The following is a 15,405-nucleotide window of genomic DNA, read 5'->3' on the forward strand; positions in this document are numbered from 1 at the left end:
TAAGGGGCAGGAGCCAGGGACTGGGAGGGGCCCTGGGGGGCCTGGGCCCAGCTATGGGAGCAGGAAGGCCTGAGGAAGGGAGTGTTTGGAGGGTCTCTCACTCAGGTTTTATGGGGGAACTTGAACCAGAAAAGTGGGGCTTGGGTCTAGAGGCCTCAGTTTTGGTGAACGGACAGTGTAGGAGGAGGTGTGGGGGACTCGCGGTGTGGGCTGACGTACCTGGTTGGCTCGGATTTGGAACCCTATCCACACTTCACTGCTGTCAGCCTCCTTCCAAGTTGGTCAAAGGAACGAGGCAAGGAGAGGTACGGAAGGGGAGAGAAGGGCAGAGCTTGGGGATTTCCAGGTCACCCCTTCTCCCCATCCCTCCTTTCCCCCGAACAACCACTTCCAAGGAATCTCCTGCAGACCATGGATGGGGGACCAAGGCTACCCCTTCTTCCAGAGTCCCTGGCTGGGTTACGTGGTGGGGGTGCTCTGGGCCTCCAGGGGTCTCCCCTTTCACTCAAGTCAGACTCACAATACAAAACCTAAGAGTGGGGAGTGTAACACCCACAAGTTTGGATGGGGCAAGACATCCCCACTGGATGACATCTGGACAGCGCCCCAGGTGAGGAGAGCTATTTACTGATCAATAGGGCATTTGTCAGTGAGCATGTCAACTGGACGAATTGTAAACAGGAGAGCTTGCCAACGAGGTAGTGATTTGTCAGCAGTGGGATAACTTATGAACTAGAGCGCGCCCGATGCAAACAGGAATTGCAAATTCGTCTAGTAAAACGTTTTCAAGTACTGAGTAGCGAGATGATCCAGTAAGTCGTGGTTGATAACGCAGGTTCAATTACCATTACCAATGTCGCAGGTCACTAGTGCCTATGCCAATGGAGAGAAATTATTACCGACGCCTCAAGTTTTATGTAAAATATCAAAAGCATTTTTTACCCCTCCCTTCCAGCATTGGCCCCAGGGTGCTCCCACAGGGTCACAAGGGACATGGTTTTTTTCCCAGACATCACACAGGGACACTGCCTGCTGGGTGGGAGTTCTTTATTTCATCATCTTGGAAAAAGAAAGGTGGGAGTGGGGAAGAGGGTGAACACTGTGCAGGCTTCCGCTTCCACTGGGGGCAGGATTCAGGCCATCCTGAGCCGCAAGGACTGCCAGGTGCACATCCCTGGCTCCTGTGGCAGGCAGGCAAGGTAGCGGCTCTGGAAGCCCTTGTCAGAGCCTGTGAGGAGCTGGTCGGTCCACAAGCAATGAGTGTCACTCTGCAGTTTGCAGGGGATGGATGAACAGGGAAACACCTGGAGGATGGGAGGGAGACACATCTCTGAGGACTTTGCCTCCTGCCCCGACCTCCCCTCCAGAGAACTTTCCACTCCTCAGCTTTTCACGTTGAGCTGCTGGGGAGACCTGGTGTCACCCCACCCAGGTACGGACTCAAGAACAGTCCCTACCATGGAGTGGGGGGGGATAGTCATTGGGCTTGGCAAGGTGACAGTAATCCAGGGAAAGGATCAGTCTCCTTGAATGGTGGGGAGGGGACAGTTGGACAGGTCTCCTGGGGACCTGTCCCATAGGACAGGGAACTGCTGGCAGTAGCAGGGGACAGCTGGTAGGCAGGAAACTTAAGCATAAGAAGAAGCTGTGGGGTTCTGAGACAGTCACTGGCATCAGAGGACACTCAAGGCCATCAGGGAACAGTCTTGGAACAGTCAGAGTGGAAGAGCAGTCACAAGGGGGAGTTAGAGGGACAGGAAGCAGCCAGAAAGTCCAGGGAACAGCAAATGCCCAGGTATCAGACACAGGGCACAGGAAAAAGCAGAATGGGGGGGGGGGGGGGCGAGTCTCGGATTTGGAAGAACAGTAAGAGAGATCAGGGACATCCCTAAGTTTGGGAAGCAGCCATAGGGACAGGGAATAGCCAGAGGGAACAAGAAACAAGCCATGATTTGGGGAAGAGCCCTAGGACTGCTCTCCGGGTGGCAGGTAGGGCCCAGGCACTCACTGTGCATTCCTCACAGCCAGCAGCGTAGGTCTTGGTGAAGCCCCTGCGCTGAGCAGAGCTCAGACTGTTCCAGGGAGCCACGAAGCTGCAGGTGGTGATGTGCAGGTGCCCGTTCCACAGTTGTCCTGGGGGAGGGGGGATTAACAGGCAGCTTCTGATTGGCTGAGCCAGGGGCAGGGTAGTGCTCAATTGGTGTCCCAGGAGCACAGATCCCACTGGACAAAGCCCCAGCCCTCTGATGGGCTGAACTTCGGAAGGTCCTCATTTCAACGGGGAGCCTCGCCTCCCTTTCAGTTGCCAGGCAGCATCTGAGGGTTGGCGTGGCACAGGGCAATGGGGCGGGGCCTCACCAGCTATGAGAAATTCCTCGCTGCGGTTCTGGGACCTGTGGAAGTATCCGCAGACGCTTTCCATGGCGGGGGTGTAGATAAACCGGATGTCGGGGGCATCCCCCAAGGCATTGAACCCTTTGAACATCTGTCAATGGATGAGGGGAAGAGCCTTTTACTGACATAATCCTCCTACTGACACATTCCTCCCTGGAGTCATATGGCATCCTGAGATTACAGCTAACTTCCTCGCCAAACCAGTGGCCAGAGGCTTTTATTTTGATGAGGAGGTAGATGTTAGGAATTGCTGGGGAAAGGGCCATAGGGGAATACCTTGGTCATCTTGATCTCATAACGCTGGTATAAGGCGGTCTGGTTGACTTCTGCAGTCCCCACGAACTTGGCCCTGATGACTGCAGGAGAGGAGGGGGAAAAACAACTCAAATGGACTGCCTGAGACAATAAAATAAAATAATCACAAGAATAATACTGGCAAAGCACACACTTAAATAGGGATCGCTGGAGGCCAGACAGCACATTAGCAATTTATACATTTGTTAATTGCCTCATCTGGATATTGAGAGCCTCCTTTTTGCCAGGCACTGCTTCAGGCCTTTTTCATCTATTCACCATGTGTTCGTTCACTCAACTATCTTGGAGCACCTGCTCTGTGCCAGGCACTGTTCTGGATGTTAGGGACCCAACAGTGAACAAAACACAGAAACCCCTTCCCTTGTGGAACTCCCATTCTAGCTAGGAGGGGACAGACTTAACACAGGCAAAATAAGTATATGGGAGGTTAGAAGGTATTAAGTGTGATGGGGAACTTCAGAGCTGGGTAAGGGGGATCAGGAGACCAGGGGACAGGGGTTCAAGTTTTGAACAGGGTGGTCAGGAAAGGCCACCCTGAGAAGGTGACATTTAAGGCAGCCACCCATGTGGATACCTGGAGGTGGGGCGGAAGGTGTACCAGGCAGAGGAAGCAGTCAGTACAAAGGCCCTGTGGTAGGAGTAATCAAGACAGCATGAGGATGCCAGAGTGGCTGCCGCAGAGTCAGCATGAGTGGAATTGTTCTAGCGGCAGGCACCATCGTGAACCCCAATGGACTGAGAGGGAGACAAAAGCACGGAATGTGTGGGCAGGGTGGGGACACTCACCGAGGTCAGAGCTGCAGAAGGCTGTCTGCGGGTGGGGTGGCACACAGGTACAGGCCCTGCTGGGGGCTGTCAGACACAGTAGCAACAGGATGCCGGAGGCCAGGGGCACAAAGGGGGCCATGGTGGATTCTGTGGGGGTGGGGAAAAGGGTTCAGAGGCAGGCCTCCCACCCTATTTCTACCCCCTTCCCCCAGCTGCTTACGGATTTTAAGGGGGTTGGGAATTTGAGAACCCAGGGGGAGTTTAGGGGGTTAGGGGCTCGGAAGAGTTTAGGAGTTGTGGAGTTCCAGCGATTTAAGGGACTAGGGGAGTGGGGGAGTTATGGAGTTGTAGTGTTTGGGGAATAAGGGAGCTGGCGGAGTTCAGGATTTAAGGGCGTTGAAGAAATTGGGAGGTCGAGGAGTTGGGGGTGAGGAATTTGGGGTTGGGAGGAGGTTGAGAGTTTGCGAGTTGTGCATATTGAGGGCTAGAGGAGGGGGGAGTTGAGGGATGTTGAGGAATTTGGAGGAGATTAGGGGTTTAGGGAGTTTGGGTGCTTAAGGGAATGGGGTGCCTGAGGGATCTGGGCACAGAGGAAGCTTTGAGGTTTAGGGAGTTAGGGATTGGGGGAGTTTCAGAAGCTTTTGGGGTTCCGGGTGGGGGACTAGCGGGGGACAATGAGGGAATTTAGGGGAGTTGGCAGCTTGGGAAGCATCTGTGACCTCAGGGGCTCATAGGTTTGGGGGGAGCTGGGGAGAGATGTCAGGGGTTCCGAGGAGTCTGGAGTATCGGGATTAGGGGAGCAGCTCCAGTCCCCCGCCCTCCTCCCCTGGACCAGCCCAGGGTCCTGGTACCCGCCGGCCAAGCTGAGCAGCCGGGTATCTGTCAGGAAAGCTCCAGCCCAGTTCCTGGCCCTGCGGGCTGCCCAAGCCCCTGCCTACCTCTGGTGTAGCCTCTCAGGGTGCTGGGTCTGCGGTGATGGCGGCGGGGCCCGAGCAGCGGAGGATAAATGTCCACGCGAGGGGCGGGGGTGGTAGCGGTGCGGAAACCACAGGCCTCCAGGCTTCCTGGATGCATTACTCATCCGCCCACCGTCGGTGGAGGCCAAGGGGCGGGCCGAGGGCTGCCGAAAAGGAGATGCGCCCTCCTCCCCCCCACCCCCCGGGCCTCGCCCTGACCACCCCCCTCCCCCTTCTCCACGTCAGGCACCAGTCCCTGCAGGCGGTCTCAATGGAGGGCTGACAGGCAGGATTCCGCCCAGTGCAAAGCCTTAAAGTCTCCAAACTCTCCAAAGTCTATCCAATCACCCACATCCCCCAAACTCCCGATGGCTGAAGGCTGAATTCGTTCATTCCTTCAATAAACATTTCTTGTGCCCCTACTGCCCGGGAAGGCAGAGAGCAAACAAATCCAGTAGAAGCAGTGGAGAGAGAGAGGGCAGGTGAATGGAGGAGGGATACAAGATGGGGAAACTGAGGCACGGAGCGATTAAGTGATTCATCCAAGATCACAGTTAGTAAGTGGCAGAACTGGGATTTGAACTCAGGTGGCCTGGAACCAGAGCCTGGGTCTTAACCTCTCTCAAAAAAGAAAAGAAAAGAAAAGAAGAAAAGAAACCGCACAGGGGAAGAGTCAGCAGCATATACAGAGCACCAATCATGTCCCGGGCACTCGGCATCGTTTATCTCACTTAAAACTCACGATAAGCATCTGAGATGGGTACTAATATTATTACAACTTTACAGATAAGTAAATAGGAGACGTAGAGGAATTGAACTTTTCCAGGATGATAGGACATGGCTGGGATTTGAACCTAGGCTAACTGGCACCAGGATCTTAACCCAGGCGTGGCCCAGTCCTGGCAAGCGGGAAGCGGGGAAGGTGCCGGAGCATGGGGTGGGGGGAATTGAGTAGTGGTGAAAGAGGCCAATGAGTCAGTAGAAAATTGATCCCCTCCCATCCTGCCCTGCCCCTTCCCCACCAAGCCTCCCACGCCACTGGTGGGGGGTGGGGTGAGGCAATCCCTGCCCACCAGTTTCCAGCTGCTGCCTGAATCTTCCCTGGGGTCCTGGGAAAGGGCTCTGAGGGCCGATGAACATCCTTTGAGAGTTCAGGGAAGACAGACCAATAATGATAGTGATGGATTCTGTCTCCATTACCCCCTTGCTTTTGAAGCTTGATTAACTCAGGGAGGTTAGCCCAACCACCACCGTAACAGAAACCACCACCAGCACTATGGAGTGCTTACTGGGCAGCGAGCACTGCTTGAAAATCTTAGTACTTTATCTGCCAGTCAATCCTGATTACCCCCTTGTTAATACTAGCTAACCTAGGAATTTCAGACCAATAATACTAATAGTGCCCAACACTTTTAGAGGATGGAGGCTTCCTGCGTGCCAGATATTGTGCTAAGCATTTTTCCTGAAATAACTAACGTGATCCTTATCTGTGAGTTCGAGACTATTCATGGTCTCTATCTAGAGGACGAATCCGAGACACACAGTGACCTGTCCAGGAATGAGAGTGAAGAAATGCCCCTGTTGGGGGTGGGAGGGAACCAGATAAGGGGGGGTAGGAAGCCAGGATTTTGGAGAAGCTGATTGTGAAAGTAGGGGAGTGAGAGTGAACGAGAAGGGAGGGGGCTGAGTAAGTCGGTGGCAGGCAAAGGGAGAAGTGAGGGCAGGGAAAGTCCTGCTGCAGCCCCCCGCCGACCCTGCTTCTGACGCCAGCTCTGTGACTCTGAACCCTGAGTCAGCGTGGAGTTTTGCCGATTGTCTACACGTGAGGGGTTGTGTGGATCTGGGTTAGTGTGCCGGTTTTGGAACTGGTGGGGGTTTTGTGGAGGGCTGTCCGGCTGTGTGGCCATCTGGGAGCTGAATGGATGTGGGGGGCATGGGGTCCAGCTGGGTGTGCTGAGCGGACACCCACCTGACAATCGCCACAGCACACTGAGGGCTTGGGCCTGAGTGTGCCCTTTGTACAGATCAGGAAACTGAGGTCCAGAGAGGGTTAAGTGACCTGCCTGGGGTAGAACATGGCCTTAGGAAGAGGAGAGGCCACGATTCAAACCCAGGTCTCTCCAGTGGATCCCAGAGCACAGAGCTCCCAGCATGCACACAGGTGCGGGCACACACATACACACGCATACAGGGTTGTGTTCAGGCTCAGGTCCAGAGGAGACAAGGAGGGTTTATGAAAAGGGCCTAAAAACCTCGGGGCAGGGGGGTGTTTCCGTCTGTATGGTTTGTGTCTGCCTGTGCCTGAGCGTTTTGGATAGCCTGGTGTGTTTTGCATTGCTTCTGGAGTTGTGTCTGCCCCTGTAAAGCAGGTCTGGGTTGCACATGTCAATTGAGGATGTGCAGGCACCTTTGTGCCCGTGTGTGTGCCTGTGTTACGTCATGGGCCGTTTCTGTCTTGTTTCCCTGGACCTCTACCTAGAGGATCCCTATAAAAACTCTGCGCCTCTCCGTGCCTCATTGTGACGCCAAGTCATTTGGGAAATGAGGAAGGTGGTGAGGGGGGTGGGATGCCGAGGGAGGGTGAGGCCCACAGGTCAATCGGTCACCCTGACCCTGCGGGCTTCCTGTGCCTGTCGGGAACTGGGAACCACGGCCGCCCCAGCAGCCCCTCCGGGAAAGCCATCTCTCTGCCCTGTCGCCCCTGTCAGCACAGCCAAGGGAGGGCATAGCCCTGCATGTGCTTCTGTGCATGATGGGGCTGGGGTCGGCCAACCAGGTCCCCTCTACCCCGCCCAGGGTCAGGGGAGACTTGAAGTATCCCCATGCCTGAATGTGTGTGAGTGTGTGTGCACATATACAACCCAGGGTGTCATCTGTAGACTTAGGAAGGTGGTGGATGTCTCTGATTGTGTGTATGCCTCTCCATTTATACATATAGCAAGGCACATTGGGTGTGCGTGTCCCTGGATATACTTTGTGTGTGCCCAGGAATGTGGCGCGAGTCTCAATGTTGTGGGTCTCAGTGGTTCTGTGAATACCTAGGAGCGTGTGTACCGCTGTATGTGGTGTGGGTACTTCTGTTTGCTGTGCGCATGCCTAGGAGTGCTGCATGTGTGTCTGTGAGTGTTGAACACGTGCCCAGCCCAGCTCTGTTGTGTGTGCCTGTCAGAGTTGTGTGTGCCTCTAAATTTTGTGGCTGTGCCCCGAGCGCTGTCTGTGTATTGCCTGGGTCACCCTTCATGTTGTGTGTCCCTCTGTTATGTGGATTTGGGTGAGAGGAGAAAGGGCTGGGTGTACGTCTGTGACCAAAAGTGTTGATTGCGTGTCTATGAGTGTTGAGTGTGTGCTGCCGGGCTGGCTGGCTGACTGGCTGCCTAAGTCTCTGTGCAGCCGGAGAGCGAGGCGCACTCCGGAGCCGGTGTTCGTGGTGGGTCTTTCCATCACCTGGGTCTCCACATGCGTGGGAACCTCTGGGTTTGGCTGCGTAGATCTGAGTTCTGAGGGTGTGTGTGTCTCTGAGTTATGTATGTATGTGGAGGAGGCTTACACACAAGATCTGGCTGAGGGGGTCCAGTTGCTACATGCTCGCCACCACACCCCCACGCACACACATGCACACACTCACTTCTCTATCATCTACTCACTGTAAAAACAAACTTTCCCTTTTCCGGAAAAGTCCCCCACCCTTATCCCATGCCTCTGCCCAGGAAAGCAGAGGCGGGAAGTCTGGGGCTTGGGGGTGGTGGAGGGAGGGACAGGCAGGCAGGGCTCTGGGTGCGATGCTGGGCTCAGAGGTGCTGTGTGACCCCCAGCTGCTGACTGCCTGTCTCTGACCCACCTCCTCTGGGAAATGGCTCCCAGTGTGGCTCCGCTGGATGGGCTCCCCTCAGCCCCCCACCCCACCCCTGGTGGTTGGCCCTCCAGCCCTGACCATGCACTGCCTTTCTGCCCTACCAGCTCAGCAGCACAACTTACCCTGTGGTTGTGAAGATGGGGCACGCACACTCCGGGATGGGCAAGGTAAGTCCCCTGGTGGGGTTCGTATGTGTGTCTTTGTGAATGATGCGGGCTCCTGGCATCGTGCCTTTGTAAGTTACAGACACACCTTGTTTTATTGCACTTTGCTTTATTACTCTTCAGATACTGCATTTTTTACAGATTGAAGCTTTGTGACAACCCTGCGTTATCAGATGATGGTTAGCATCTTTTAGCAATAAAGTATCTGGGGGGGGGATTAGGTTTATTTATTTATGTTAATATTATTTTTTTAATGGAGGCACTGGGGATGGAACCCAGGACCTTGTGCATGCTAAGCATGCGCTCTATCACTGAGCTCTACCCACCTGCCCCTCAGCAACAATGTATTTTTAAATTAAGGTGTGTACATTGGGGTTTTTTTAGACATTTAGACATATTGCACACTTAACAGACTATGGTATAAACATAACTTCTATATGCCTGGAGGGAAAAAATTCTTGTGACTCGGGTTATTGCAATCTTTGCTATATCACGGTGGTTTGGAACTGAACCTACAATATCTCCAAGGTCTGCCTGTAGATGTGTGTTGTGTATTCAACGCACACCGGTAATTCTGTATGATTGTGTGTCCTGGGGTATCTATTTGTCTTTTTCCTCACATTCTTAGATTTTGTTGGCCCAGTCTTCTAGCCTGCATTCAGCCGGTTTTGTGTGTCTTGCTATTTTGTTAGTGTATCCAGCATTGTGTCTGTATATACACAGGCCTCTGTGTTGAACACACACTATGTCATCTTTTATGTTCAAGGGCCTCGGGGTCTTGTATGCTGTCCACCCATCTGATTTTTGTCTGTGTGCCATAGAAAGCAGACTTGTAGTTTGTATGTTGGAGCGTGTCCACACTTCTGTACACTTATGTATTGTGTGTACAACTGCTTTTGGGTCTGGGTGCCCATATGCATATACTGTCTGTACACACAATTTTCCCATCGCTTTACTAAGATATAATTTACATACCATACAACTTACCCATTTAAAGTAAACAATCCTAAAAACTGTTTTTGGTGTGTTCACAGAGTTGTACACACCCAATTTGGTGTCTGTGTGCACGTGTAAACACCAGGAGACCCAGAATGAATGCATGCTTGAGTGCCTCGGGGGTGTCTACCGAAGTTCTGTGTACCCAGCTCACCTGTGTCATTTGTCCCAAGGCACCCCCTCCGACCCACTGCTGCCCCCTCCTGAGCAGGCCCTGCTCCCCGGCCCCCTCCCACAGGTCAAGGTGGACAACCAGCACGACTTCCAGGACATCGCAAGTGTCGTGGCCCTGACCAAGACGTATGCCACGGCTGAGCCCTTCATTGACGCCAAATACGATGTGCGTGTCCAGAAGATTGGGCAGAACTACAAGGCCTACATGTGAGTGGAGAGATCACAGCCTGGCGAGGGGTCCCCTGCCCTGCCTTGTGCAGCCCAGGCCCCCAGAGCCTCTCTCCTCTCCCCGCTTGTTCCCCAGGAGGACGTCGGTGTCAGGAAATTGGAAGACCAACACTGGGTCTGCGATGCTCGAGCAGATCGCCATGTCTGACAGGTGGGCGGCCTGAGCCCGGAGGTGGGGAGCGGGGCTGACTGCCCAGACTGGGCACTGACAGGCTTCCTCGCCTCGTGTCTTGGCAGGTACAAGCTGTGGGTGGACACATGCTCAGAGATTTTTGGGGGACTGGACATCTGCGCAGTGGAAGCCTTGCATGGCAAGGACGGCAGGGATCACATCATTGAGGTGGGAGCGCCCAGGAACTGGTGGGCACAGAAGGAGGAGTGGGTGCAGGGCAGCAACACCCTGTAAAGTGTGACGCACACCAGGGCCCAGACAGTCCTCGGCAAGTGGCAAAACGTTTAGTATACACTGTCAAGTGCCTTGTGAACCGGGACATCCTTGGCAAATGGCAAAATACTTAGTAAACTCTAAACTGTTCCGTGAACTTGGACGTCCTTAGTGAATAGCAAAACACTTGTTAAACTACAAGGTCCTTTGTGAACTGAGACATCTTGGTGAATGGCAAAGCACTTAGTAATCGTTAAACGGGTTCTGTGAACTGACAGGTCCCTGAACAACAGCTGAATACTTTGTAAACTATAAAGAACTTTACAAAGAGTGGTAGTTGATACTAAAGCATTTTGTAAAGTACCTTAGGAAGGTACTGCTTGGTGAACAGCAAAGTGCTTTATAAAATTATATATTAAAAAAGGAGCTCTGTAAACTGGGAAGTCCTTGTTATTAAAGCAAAGCCCTTTCAAAATTCTAAAGCTCTTTGTAACCAGCAGTGCCCCCGCTAAACAGTAAAGCAATTTGTAAACTGTAAAATATCTTGACAATTGGTAAACAGTAGTGCTTTATACAGGGTAGAGCATCTTGTAAACAGTGGTGCCCTTTGCAAAGCACTCTCTAAAATCTAAACACACCAGTCCTTTGTAAGGGGCAAGGAGCTTTGCAAACTGTAAAGTACCACGTTAACCACAATTTCTTTGTAAAGGACAAAGCACCTACCAAACTATAAAGCAGGGATTGGCAAATTTTTTCTGTCGAGGCGTGTGTATTTTAGGCTCTGTGGGCCAGTCTCTGTTGGAGCAACTGAATTCTGCAGAAGCAGCCACAGACAATATGTTAAAAAAGTAAATGTGGCTATGGTCCCATGAAACTTGGTTTATGGACAGTGACATTTAAATTTCATATAATTTTCATGTGTCACAGAGTCTTTTGATTTTCTGTCAACCATTAAAAAATGTAAAACTCATCCTTAGCTCGGGGGCCATATGGAAACAGGCGCTGGGCCGAATGTGGCTGCTGGGTGCGCGTTTGCCCACCCTGCTAGTACACCGGAAGCTGTAAGGTACTGTGTAACAGACAAGCCTTCCTCACGCTGCATCATCGGTGCCTCTCAAACTGAAGCTCCTTTCCCCGGGGCAGCTGCCAGTCATGCCTTTTCCCAGCTTAAAGCACTCGGTCATCACCCCGACCCCATGCACTTCCTGCTTCTCTCCTCACTGGATCCCTTCTCCTCCCCCAGGTGGTGGGCTCCTCCATGCCACTCATCGGTGACCACCAGGATGAAGACAAGCAGCTCATCGTAGAGCTCGTGGTCAACAAGATGGCCCAGGCCCTGCCCCGGCAGCGGCAGCGGGATGCCTCTCCCGGCCGGGGCGCCCACAGCCAGGTCAGGCCCCTGGCTCTGGGCCTTGGGGGCTAGTGGCAGGCAGGCCAGCCCTTGGTCATGCTGTATCACAGACAGAGCTGATAATCAGCAGGCTAAGGGCACTGCCGCAACACACACGGGTCACGGCAATTACCAACTATTTTTTAAATTGATAAATAGCTGCTACCCTGACTTCCCTGAGTGCCTCCAGAGCTCTCCCCTGGGAATGAGTCCCCCACCCCACAACCTGACACCCCCTCAGCTCAGCCACAAATGTGGCAACACCCAGCACACAGGGAACCCGTGTCATTCTGATTGGCTGATGCTCCACTGGCTGGTAACTATTTTTAACCTCTCCTGCTCCACTCCTCTGCCGCAGACTCCGTCCCCAGGGGCCCTGCCCTTGGGCCGCCAGACCTCCCAGCAGCCCACGGGGCCCCCAGCTCAGCAACGACCCCCGCCGCAGGGTAAGTGAGGGGCTGGCTTCCTGGTGCTCTCCCCTCCCAGCAGCACCCCTCCCCCAGCCTCTCACTTGCTTGCTCTCACGTGTGCACTTTCTCTCTGTCCCTCAGGCGGCCCTCCACAGCCGGGCCCAGGCCCCCAACGCCAGGGACCCCCGTTGCAGCAGCGCCCGACCCCACAGGGCCAGCAGCACCTTTCGGGCCTTGGACCCCCAGCTGGCAGCCCCCTGCCCCAGCGCCTACCAAGTCCCACATCAGCGCCCCAGCAGCCTGCGTCCCAGGCTCCGCCACTGACCCAGGGTCAAGGCCGCCAATCCCGGCCAGTGGCAGGAGGACCCGGGGCACCTCCAGCAGCCCGCCCACCAGCCTCCCCATCTCCCCAGCGCCAGGCGGGCCCCCCACAGGCTACTCGTCAGACATCGGTCTCTGGTCAGGCTCCGCCAAAGGCCTCAGGGGCTCCACCGGGTGGTCAGCAGCGCCAGGGCCCACCCCAAAAACCTCCAGGCCCCGCTGGCCCCACACGCCAGGCCAGCCAGGCGGGTCCCGTGCCCCGCACTGGGCCACCCACCACACAGCAGCCGCGACCCAGTGGCCCGGGCCCCGCTGGACGTCCCACCAAGCCACAGCTGGCCCAGAAACCCAGCCAAGACGTGCCACCACCTGCCAGCGCCGCTGCCGGGGGACCCCCGCACCCCCAGCTCAAGTAAGGGGACCCCACAGCAGCCTTCATCTTGCTGCTCACAAAAATGGGCTCCTGCATCTGCACCAGGAGGGCAGCCCCAGCCCCCAGGTGCCTCAGACCCAGGTCCTATACCCGGGTCCTGAGAGCTCTCTCTCCAGTCTGGGCCGGACCCCTCCCCTAAACTATCACTCCTCTCAGTTCACAGAGGCTCCTGCCCTCCATCCCAGAGATTCAGGGCCAGAATCCCAGAGAAACCCTCATTTCAGTTCAGAGTTCTCCCAGTAGGGCCTGGGAAAGTCCCCTCCCCCAGCCCCTCGTGGCCCACCCCAGGCGCCCTGCTGACCCTCCCTCAGTACTTTCCTGCCAAACTCATCCTCCTCCTGCCCCACCTGACTCCCCCGACCGAACCCCCAAACTCCTCCCGGCCCAATCCATAGTCCTCCTGTGTTATTTCTCTTCCCAGTCATTCCCCAAACTCTAGTCAACTAGGCTCCCTTCTGGTCCATCCCCAAATCTTTCTGGTCCACCTTAGTCTCCTCCCAAATCACACCATCCTCTCTGACTCTTCTGCTCCATTCCAGACCTCCTCCCTTAGCTCAAAAGTCCTCCCTGCCCCACCCAACTGCTTGCCTTTAGATTGCCTTGGTCCAAGTCCTGCTCCCCATTTCTGGACTCCTCACCCTTAGACCGGAAATCTCCCTGCCCATCATCACCGTTATATCGAACTCCTCCCAGTCTAGCCTAGAATTTGAAGAGAGGATTCAGCCCAGGACTCTTCCCATCAATTGCAGGCTTCTTCACCTTGGATCCTCCCAGCCTGGCCTGGGGCTCCCTACTCCTGAGAATCTGTCAGGGTCCCGGCCCATGCTGGTGGGTGGGAGGGTCACAGGCACAGCCCTAGGACCAGAGGGGCAGGGCTGGGGCCGGGCCTGGGGTAACATTGTGTTTCTCTCCCCCTCCTCCCTTCCTCTCCCCCCTTCCTCCCACGCCTCCACCTTGTTTCTCTCTAGCAAATCCCAGTCTCTGACCAATGCCTTCAACCTTCCAGAGCCAGCCCCGCCCAGGCCCAGCCTTAGCCAGGACGAGGTGAAAGCTGAGACCATCCGCAGCCTGAGGAAGTCTTTCGCCAGCCTCTTCTCCGACTGACACCCCACCCTGAGAACCCCCAAATCCCTGGGCAACCCCTGTCTGGGCCTGACTCCATTTCTCACTTTTGGAATCTCATCCCTTGAGACGCTCTCTCCTGGATCGCCAAGATCCCTCTTCTCACTCCTCAGAATGCCCACATCCCTGGGGGAACATCACTCCTGGTCCTAAATCCAGTTCTCACATTTGGAATTCCTGAGTCCTTTTAAAAGCCCACTCCCGGTCACCTCAAGACCTACTTCTCCATTTTAGAACCTCCGAATTCCTGAAGACCTCCACTCCTGGTCCCCCCAGAGTGTGTTTTCCTTCCTGGGAGCTCCCAAACACCAGGCAACTCCTCCTGGGGCCCTGAAATCCCTGGAAAACCCCACTCCTCGTCCCAGATCTCTCAAGCACACCTTGTTCCCTATCCCTTAAGAAACTCCTACCTTTGAGACCCTTTCTATAGATCTCCCATCTCTGGAGATCCACCCCTTCCAATGCCACCACCCAGCCCCACAAGGATTTCCCTTCACCCCCCGACCACCCCCATTCAACACACTGGGAGCTCCTCCCGCTGCTAGGACCCCTCAGTTCCCCAGGGACCCCTGCCCCACTTTCCTGCCTCTGACAGCTGTCTTTAAATATGCAAACTCCACCCATCCTCCCAGAATCCTTTGCACACAGAAGGCCAGTGGTCCCCTACTTCCCCACCTTTGCCGTGATGTCTGTGTCTGTGACTGACGTGGCCTCCTCTCGTGCCGTGCTTGGCATATGTGGTCCTCGTTCATCGTGCCGCCTGTGGTGATGCGTGCAGTGGCGCTGTTTGTGTGGTCCGCACCTCCCCCTGACCTCCACTCTTTGCCTGGACTCACCCTCACCCTCACCCTCAGAGGCTCTGAACCCCATGAGAAGAGTCGGGAAGCAAAATAAACAAGCAAAGGCCCAGCAGAATTCTGTGCTTCTTGGTGAAGAAAGAAGGGAGTCCTTGAACGGTGGGGGAAACACAGGGGACCCCCAAATCCACATGGGGTGCTGGGGACCCCAAAATCCAGTGGAAGGCACATCAGGCACAAATTTCCAGAGAGGTTATGAGTGGAATCCCTGCCACAAATCCCAGCCATTGGAGATGGCGGAGCTCCTGAATTTAGAAGTATCCCCAAAGCCAAGAGGAAACCAAACTATGGAGGAGGCAGGGGTCTCCAGCTTTGGGGGTCCCCCAATTCCAGAAGAACTGAAAAAGTACACAGGGAACCTCTCATCTCCCAGGGCAGGGATGGGGGATCCTGAGGCAGTATCAGGGCAGAGACAGAACATTGATTGGTTGGTGGGCAGGGCTCCTTGGCGTGGCAGGCTGAGATTGGCTCCCTGGTGGCTGGGGGTGGGGCCTAAGGCACAAGGCGGGCTGCGCTGAGTAGGCAGGCAGGCAACTCATCAGCCTGGGTACGGTGCAAGGAGGGTTCGGAGGCACTCCGCTCAATCTTGGGGAGTGACCGCTGCAGCAGCTCAATCGTGGCCAGGATCTGGGGGCAGGG

General features: G+C 54.9%; 3 protein-coding genes across 6 annotated transcripts in view; 1 reads left to right on the forward strand and 2 right to left on the reverse strand.

Annotated features, from left to right (window-relative positions):
* Positions 1-14,824, forward strand: part of SYN1 (synapsin I) — a 41,536-nt gene extending 26,712 nt beyond the window's left edge. Inside the window, exons 6-13 of one of the 2 annotated variants that reach the window (XM_031445320.2) lie at positions 8,391-8,453; positions 9,685-9,827; positions 9,925-9,999; positions 10,086-10,188; positions 11,477-11,623; positions 11,982-12,069; positions 12,175-12,766; positions 13,756-14,824. In XM_031445320.2, coding sequence (XP_031301180.1) covers positions 8,391-8,453; positions 9,685-9,827; positions 9,925-9,999; positions 10,086-10,188; positions 11,477-11,623; positions 11,982-12,069; positions 12,175-12,766; positions 13,756-13,891 — 1,347 coding nt within the window. In that variant the 3' untranslated portion in view covers positions 13,892-14,824. The remainder of the gene's footprint in view (positions 1-8,390; positions 8,454-9,684; positions 9,828-9,924; positions 10,000-10,085; positions 10,189-11,476; positions 11,624-11,981; positions 12,070-12,174; positions 12,767-13,755) is intronic. The other variant, XM_031445321.2, reaches the window with a different exon arrangement.
* Positions 1,034-4,571, reverse strand: TIMP1 (TIMP metallopeptidase inhibitor 1). Its single transcript, XM_010996298.3, has 6 exons — positions 4,416-4,571; positions 3,496-3,624; positions 2,671-2,750; positions 2,359-2,485; positions 2,009-2,133; positions 1,034-1,304 (listed from the first exon to the last, which is right to left on the reverse strand). Exons 1-6 carry the CDS (start codon positions 4,549-4,551, stop codon positions 1,134-1,136), a joined length of 768 nt encoding a protein of 255 aa, XP_010994600.2. The 5' UTR covers positions 4,552-4,571; the 3' UTR covers positions 1,034-1,133.
* Positions 14,816-15,405, reverse strand: part of ARAF (A-Raf proto-oncogene, serine/threonine kinase) — a 32,407-nt gene continuing 31,817 nt past the window's right edge. For all 3 annotated transcript variants that reach the window (XM_031445324.2, XM_031445322.2, XM_031445323.2), the window contains exon 17: positions 14,816-15,393. In XM_031445324.2, coding sequence (XP_031301184.1) covers positions 15,259-15,393 — 135 coding nt within the window. In that variant the 3' untranslated portion in view covers positions 14,816-15,258. The remainder of the gene's footprint in view (positions 15,394-15,405) is intronic.

The sequence above is a fragment of the Camelus dromedarius genome, chromosome X (assembly GCF_036321535.1).
Source record: "Camelus dromedarius isolate mCamDro1 chromosome X, mCamDro1.pat, whole genome shotgun sequence".
NCBI classification, from domain to species: domain Eukaryota; kingdom Metazoa; phylum Chordata; class Mammalia; order Artiodactyla; family Camelidae; genus Camelus; species Camelus dromedarius.